Below are 8,195 nucleotides of genomic sequence, written 5' to 3'. Positions count from 1 at the left end.
CTTACTCCAATAATAAGTAATCAACAAATGTTTTAAATTGTGTTTGATCTTTAACCTTGTGATTTTTAATCTTATGTTTCAATACAGTTAAAATTGTTTGTGAAACACAGAGAGGCAAATGCACATCCTTTAAACATGATAATAAGAAGCTTGTTTGGATGATGGTGTTTTCGAAATGTCAGAAAGTTTCATGATTAAGTGATTTTAATATTAAAATCAGCTCATTTCAAAGTCTCTAATTAAGGAAATTAAGGAATTTAGTACAACATAAATGCATCAACAGTATTTCATGTATTGACTTAAAATAATGTGTCTCAGTTATAATTCTGAAATAATTTTTTATTTGATTTTCCACATTAACAGAAAGAAAAGATGAGTGTGGGATGGCATATATCCGCTTTTTTCATTTTATCAGGTAAGCATGATATTAAGTTTAATATTCAGAAGAAATACAATGAAAAATGAAAACATCTTAAATCAGACCCAGGAATACTATATTATTGAACAATCAATCAATCTTTATTTATATAGCGTCTGTTACAATCAAAATTGTTTCAAGGCGCTTTACAGAATCCCAGGGCCTAACCCCAGACAAGCAACAGTGGCAGGAAAAACTCCCCTTTAACAGGAAGAAACCTTGAGCAGGACCAGGCTCATGTTGGGGGACCGTCCTGCTGATGGCCGGCTGGGTAGAGAGAGAGGAGAAGGGGGAGGACAGGTAGAGGAGAGAATAGGTAGAGCCTAGAAATAAACACAGTCGGTACAGTCAAGTTGTGTGGGTCAGCGGGGTCAGAGGTCAGCATGGAGCTCTGAAGGCGGCGATACCTGTAGATGAATACAGAAGGGGGGGTGGGGGGTGCAGAAAAACTACACAAGAAATAACATCACTAGTCTACTTGGTGAGGAGGAGAGGAGACCGTTTCCCAGTGGGGTGACAGAGGCCTGTCAGGTGATCATGTTTCTGGACCCCGGCAGCCTCGGCCTATAGCAGCATAACTAAGATGTTAACCTAATGATTAGACGACCCTCTAAGTATGATCATTTGTCTGCCTATGATCGTAACTGGAACTACAGAATTAGTGATAATAAGCTTTTTCAGAGAGGTAGGTTTTAAGTCTAATCTTAAAAGTAGAGATGGAGTCAGCCTCCTGTACCTGGACAGGGAGCTGGTTCCACAGCAGGGGGGCCTGTTAGCTAAATGCTCGGCCCCCACTCTACAACTAGAGACTCTGGGGACCACAAGTAAACCAGCATTCTGAGAACGGAGCAGTCTATTGGGATGATAAGGTGTCGCTAGCTCCTCCGGGTAGGATGGAGCTAGACCTCTGAAGACCTTGTAGGTCAGAAGCAGAATTTTAAAAATTATTCTAAATTTAATGGGCAGCCAATGAAGAGACGCCAGTCCAGGAGTCATGTGATCTCTTTTGTCAATACCTATCAAAACTCTAGCTGCAGCATTTTGGATCACCTGGAGGCTTCTTAAAGAGTTGTTTGGATACCCTGATAATAAAGAACTACAATAGTCCAGCCTGGAAGTAACAAATGCTGGACTAACTTTTTAGCATCATGTTGCGTCAGTAGTTTCCTGATCTTTGTGATGTTCCTCAAGTGAAAAAAGGCACTTCTAGAGACTATTTTAATTTATGAGTTGGACAGATTTTGGTTACTCCAAGATTCCTTACAGAGAGACTAGATGTTAATGAGATACCATCTAGAGTGATCATGTGATCTAATCAATCTGTGAGAGGTTGAGGACCAAACACCATGACCTGAGTTTTTCCTGCATTAAGGAGGAGGAAATTTGAAGACATCCAGGACTTTATGTCTTTATGACAGGTCTTCACTAACTTCTCTGTCTCCTCTGGTTTCATGGATAAATGTAGCTGAGTGTCATCAGAATAACAATGAAAATTTATCCCATGCTGCCGAATAATGTTTCCTAAGGGGAGCATGTACAAGGTGAAAAGAATTGGTCCAAGTACAGAACCTTGTGGAACTCCATGGCTAACCCTATTGTATGAAGAGGGAATGCCATGGACATGAGCAAACTGGTATTTATTTGATAAATACGATCTAAACCACTCTAGGGCTGTCCTTTTAATCCCAATCATATGTTTCAATATATGTGACAGGATGCTGTGATCAACTGTATCAAAAGCAGCACTGAGGTCCAGCAGAACCAGCATAGTAACCAGTCCATGATCTGAAGCTATAACATCATTAGTAACTTTAATAAGTGCTGTTTCTGTGCTATGGTAAGCTCTAAAGCCTGACTGAAACATCTCAAACAGGCAGTTTCTCTGCAGGTGCTCCAGTTACTGAGTCACCACAACCTTCTCAAGAATTTTAGAGATAAGAGGAAGGTTGGATATCAGCCTATAATTTGCTAATATGTCAGGATCCAGTGATGGTTTTTTAAGCAACAGCATAATCACTGCCAACATTTACCTTAAATAAATTCTTCACCAACTTTGAATTAACACAGAAAATTTGAATTAAAAATTCAACAGCAGTCAGTGTCTTATGGTAGGTGGTTGCAAACTGTAAAAAAAAAAAAAAAATCCTAACCCCCAAAAATTATATTGATAGATATATGAGTAAATATTTTTAATGAAAACTGGAAGTGCCTTAAATCAGAATTACATTTCTTAAACGGGAACTTCAGATAATAGTGAATGACTGCAAAAAACTCTAAAAATCTAAATATAATATTCCACCTTTTTTAGTTGTTCATTTCTTGGTGACGGTACAGTCCAAAAAAAAAACAACAACCAGTCAAACATCAAGTTCAACAACAACAAGTCCATCCACAACTTCTGCAACTACATCGTCACCAACCACATCAGCCACAACCAGTCAAACATCAAGTACAACAGCAACAAGTCCCTCCACAACTTCTGCAACTACATCATCACCAACCACATCAGCAACAACCACTCAAATATCAAGTTCAACATCAACAAGTCCATCCACAACTTCTGAAACTACATCATCACCAACCACATCAGCAACAACCAGTCAAACATCAAGTTCAACATCAACAAATCCATCCATGACTTCTGCAACTACATCGTCAAACACATCAGCAACAACCAGTCAAACATCAAGTTCAACAGCAACAAGTCCATCCACGACTTCTACAACTGCATCGTCACCAACCACATCAGCAAGTTCAGGTGTCGAGCCAACGTATATTTTGTCAGCAAATTTACCTCAAGAGAGTTTTCGAGAAGAACTAACTAACCCAAACAGCACAATATACAAAGAACTTGAAAGGCGATTGATAGACATGGTAAGTCTAAATTTGTATACAATTCTTCCCATTAATGATTAGAATGTCGATTAAAAAAATGTCAAAGTGGACACAGTTAAGTCCATTCAAGTCAGTAGTTAAATTTAATTGAAGTTAGTAGTTGAATTTAATCAATTTGAATCCAAACTGAATCCAAGTCAGTCACTGTCATGAAAGTTGTCAGCCAATCATACACCAGTGCAAGCCTCGGAAGCATTCTATCCTTTTTTTTTTTCAATTTACGTTCACTGTGGAAATCTATTGATTCATGTAGTTTTCAACATTTCAAAACTAGAAATTGTCATGTTTCAATATATATTTGATGATTAAAAACATGATAACATGCATGAAGTCCAAGTTGTAATTCAGTCATACACCAGTGCAAACCTTGGAAGTATTTAAGAAAATGTCATGTTTCAATATATTTTTGATGGTTCAAAAACATACATGTTATAGTGTTATACATTTTTAATAATTCATTTCTACAATTCACTTTTTACAGTGTACACCTATCTACACAAGAAAATACGGAAAGAGATTTGCCCGCTGCTTTGTGAAACAATTCCGGTAAGTATTTTTCAGTCAATAACTGAATACAGGTCATCATGTATTTTTTGTGTTTCCTGTGTTAATTTGAACATTAGAAATCTACAGATCTCTCTCAATACCTCTGATTTCTGTCTTTTAATGTAGCCGTGCTGTGCGTCTACAAGTACGAGAAGATGCAACTGCAGCTGATATTGGGGTTGTGCTCCGCAACAATATCCCCATTTCTGACCTCCCAAATAATGACGAAGTTGCTGAAACTTTAGTAACTGCAGCAAATAACAATGAGACCTTAGGTGTGGTTCTGTCTGCATCCTCGATCCAAACTATATGTAAGTAAACGCAACATTTTTTTTTTTAACCAAAGAAAGACAACGTTTTTGAGGTCAGTCAATAATCTATTAAAAATATTTTTTTACAGCTGGTCCAGTTCCTGCAACTGCAACAACCACAGTTGCAGCAACTACAATTTCTGTCATGACAACCACCACATCTGCAGCTGTTACAACAAGTAAACAACACAATAAATAACCAATTTTTTACTTTTTCCTCAACTGATAATACCTTCTCATTTTCAGCTTCAAGCGGAGTCAACCAGAACATCACTGCATTCTCTCTGGTACTGTTGTTATGGTTACTGTCAAACCACCAATAAAATCCTGATTATTGTCATTTATTGACAGCATCCAGCAACACTTTAATAGCAGTGCGCATAATAATAATATATATGTTTATGTTATATTGAAAACTGTTCTGCATTCTCCTGATTTATAAAGTTAACATTATAGACCTCCTTTTTACGATGTTACAATACTATCACTGAGAAAAGAAATAAAGTGATATATGACAACAATCACAGTTCTTGAAATTATCCATCCATCCATCCATCCATCCTCTACCGCTTATCCGGGGTTGGGTCGCGGGGGCAGCAGCCTAAGGAGAGAAGCCCAGACTTCCCTCTCCCCAGCTACTTCTTCCAGCTCGTTCAGGGGGATCCCCAGGCGTTCCTAGACCAGCCGAGAGACATAGTCTCTCCAACGTGTCCTGGGTCTTCCCAGGGGTCTCCTACCGGAGGGACATGCCCTGAACACCTCACCAGGGAGGCGTCCAGGGGGCATCCTAACTTGATTCCCAAGCCACCTCATCTGGCTCCTCTCAACGCGGAGGAGCAGCAACTCTACTCCGAGCTCCTCCCGGATGGCAGAGCTTCTCACCCTATCTCTAAGGGAGGGCCCAGCCACCCTACGGAGGAAGCTCATTTCGGCCGCTTGTACCCGTGATCTTGTTCTTTCGGTCATTACCCAAAGCTCATGACCAAAGGTGAGGGTAGGAACGAAGATCGACCGGTAAATCGAGAGCTTTGCCTTTCGGCTCAGTTCCCTCTTCACCTCTACGGACTGGTGCAGAGTCCGCATTACTGCGGGTGCTGCACTGATCCACCTGTTGATCTCCCGCTCCATTCTTCCCTCACTCGTGAACAAGACCCCAAGGTGCTTGAACTCCTCCTTGACCCGGAGAAGGCACTCCACCTTTTTCCGGTTGAGAACCATGGCCTCGGATTTGGAGGTGCTGATTTTCATCAAAGCCGCTTCACATGCGGCGGCAAAACGATCCAGTGATAGTTGGAGGTCACGGGCCGATGACGCCAACAGGACCACATCATCCGCAAAAAGCAGAGACCCGATCCTGAGGTCACCAAACTGGACCCCCTCAACACCATGACTGCACCTAGAAATTCTGTCCATAAAAATTATGAACAGAATCGGTGACAAAGGGCAGCCCTGGCGGAGACCAACCCTCACCAGAAACGAGGTCGACTTACTGCCAGCAATGCAGACCAAACTCTGGCACCGATCGTACAGGGAGCGGACGGCCGGTATCAGCGGGCCCGACATCCCATACTCAGAGAACCCCCCACAGGACCCCTTGAGGGACACGGTCGAATGCCTTCTCCAAGTCCACAAAACACATGTGGACTGGTTGGGCAAACTCCCATGCACCCCCGAAGACCCTGCCGAGGGTGTAGAGCTGGTCCACTGTTCCACGCCCAGGACGAAAACCATATTGCTCCTCCTGAATCCGAGGTTCGACTATCCGGCGGACCCTCCTCTCCAGTACCCCTGAATAGACCTTACCATGGAGGCTGAGGAGTGTGATAGTTGAAACACACCCTCCGGTCCCCCTTCTTAAAAAGAGGGACTACCACCCCGGTCTGCCAATCCAGCGGCGCTGCCCCCGATGTCCACGCAATGTTGCAGAGTCGAGTCAACCACGACAACCGTACAACAAAAATTATAAAATGATGTTTATTTTAAAAAGCATGTTAAATGATATATTTTATTTTTGAGACTTATGTATTTAATCCTACTGATCAAGATGCTGTGAAATCTTGTAAAACATGAAAAGGTCAGAATAAACAAAAATGACTAATTTTTAGTTTTTCTCATGTTTTCCCTCATCATTATAACACAATTGTGATTTATACCAGCCAATCAGACTGGTTGATTCACCATTGTTCATTTGAATAAATTGGTATACAAATTGTTGAATTTGTTACCAAGCAACAGCAACTAAACCGGAAACAACTGTCACATTTGAGACTGTCAAAAAAACATTAGTTGTGTCTCAATTTGCGAATTTCTCGACCCCACGCAATCTCACACTTCACTCACTCAACAGCTAAAATGACAGTTCCAAGACAATATTTACAATATTTGCCAATGTTTATCAAGTATTGATCAGATGTAAGTGGTGTGGAATTGGGACAGCTAGGTATCCCGCATTTCGCCTTAGACAGCATTAGCAGCAATGACTTCTTCAAACTATTAACCTCAAGCATGTACTCCAGAATTTCACAAAATCATGCAAAGCAGCTGCTTCTTTATCCACCATTGCAACAATTATTACCATTGCTTCCAAACCAGCTGAAGCTCCAATGACTAATGACAAATAAGGAACCAACAATTTGGCTTTGGTTTGAATCAAAGTGACTTTGAACACACCTGACCTTGAAAGCTTAGTACCTGTCAAATCACCATGACATCTTTGAACTTTAGTTGTGGTCAATGAGCTAATACACTGGGTATCTGAATTAGCTCTATGATCTTAGGGTCCAGGCCCCAAGTGGCACAAAGGTCCTTTGTCCCCTACTGTCCTTCCCCACCTTCCTGTGCTCCTTCGTTTAAATATTGCAGATTCCCATCCTGATTATTATTATTTGTCTATATTTGCATCCAGCCTGATCATTACCTTTTGTTCATTGTACGGTAACCCAAAATGACTCACACTGTCAGTCAGTTCAGGTGCGGTCTACCTTGTAACAGGATCACATGCCACAGCAAACCTCTAACTCTGGGCCATTCAATTTGCGGACCCCGGGCCGGGTGTGGCTCCTAAGAAATTTTGTACTGGCCCTCAGAGTGTACTGTAATTATTATGGAGAGTCCCATATATCTCTTATTCTTTTAAAACACGGTGGAAACACAGGTACAATATACCTGTTCTTGCTGAACATATAATTTGGAGGACCTCAAATGGCCAATCAGAAATCACTATTCGTGGCGTGGTTTGGTGCAGCGCTCTGACTTGTATCTTTTGAATATGACGACAAGCTAACAAGACAAAATGTCTCTCTCTACCTTAAAAAAAGAAAATTTGACTCAGAGAACAGGCAGTTCAACAATGAATAGACAGAAAAATATGTGTTTATTGCTGTTGATGCGAAGCCTTTTTGCTTAATTTGCAACGAGTGCCTTGCCGTGTGAAAGGAGTATAATTTGAGAAGACATGTTAACACAACACATGCTAACTTTAGCACTACGTTCCCACCAGGCTCTGTTGCTTGGAAACAGAAGATATCAAGGCTTATATTTTCTTATGAACTACGACGTCAGAAATTGTTCTGGGTCTGTACGGATCAAGAGAGAGCAACAGCGGCATCGTTACGAGTGGCATGGATATTCGGAAAAAAAGAAAAAGCCATTTACAGACTCTGCTGGCATTGAGGAGGTGGTAACAGATGAGAAAACACAAAAAAACATTATTAATTCCATCAAGCAAATTCCAATTTCTGACATTCCAATATGAGTAGAGCCAAGTCTGTACTGCTTGCCCGCAGGCACTTTTCATAAATAAGTTCTAAATAATAAATATGTCAATTCATATGTGTTAAAAATGTTAAGAAATACATTCGAAGTTGTTGACAATTGTAATTCATTGTTTTGTAATTAATTTAGCTAAAAATACTTCCGAATAGAGCGACGTCCGGTTTTCAGTTTGTCTCTTCTGGTTCTGTTTGGCGGCAGTAAACAGAGGCCATGAGCTGATTTAGCATGGAATATCGGATCCAAATCCATTG

General features: G+C 40.8%; 1 protein-coding gene across 1 annotated transcript; it reads left to right on the top strand.

Moving 5' to 3' along the window:
* The first annotated feature begins 749 nt into the window (after window positions 1-749).
* On the top strand, window positions 750-5,338 carry LOC130522619 (uncharacterized). Its single transcript, XM_057027170.1, has 5 exons — window positions 750-3,292; window positions 3,795-3,859; window positions 3,986-4,170; window positions 4,260-4,349; window positions 4,417-5,338. Exons 1-5 carry the CDS (start codon window positions 3,053-3,055, stop codon window positions 4,491-4,493), a joined length of 657 nt encoding a protein of 218 aa, XP_056883150.1. The 5' UTR covers window positions 750-3,052; the 3' UTR covers window positions 4,494-5,338.
* The last annotated feature ends 2,857 nt before the right edge of the window (window positions 5,339-8,195 follow it).

Source organism: Takifugu flavidus, chromosome 3 (assembly GCF_003711565.1).
Source record: "Takifugu flavidus isolate HTHZ2018 chromosome 3, ASM371156v2, whole genome shotgun sequence".
NCBI lineage: Eukaryota > Metazoa > Chordata > Actinopteri > Tetraodontiformes > Tetraodontidae > Takifugu > Takifugu flavidus.
The sequence above is the reverse complement of the archived record's forward strand: the minus strand, read 5'-3'. Positions and strand labels throughout refer to the sequence as shown.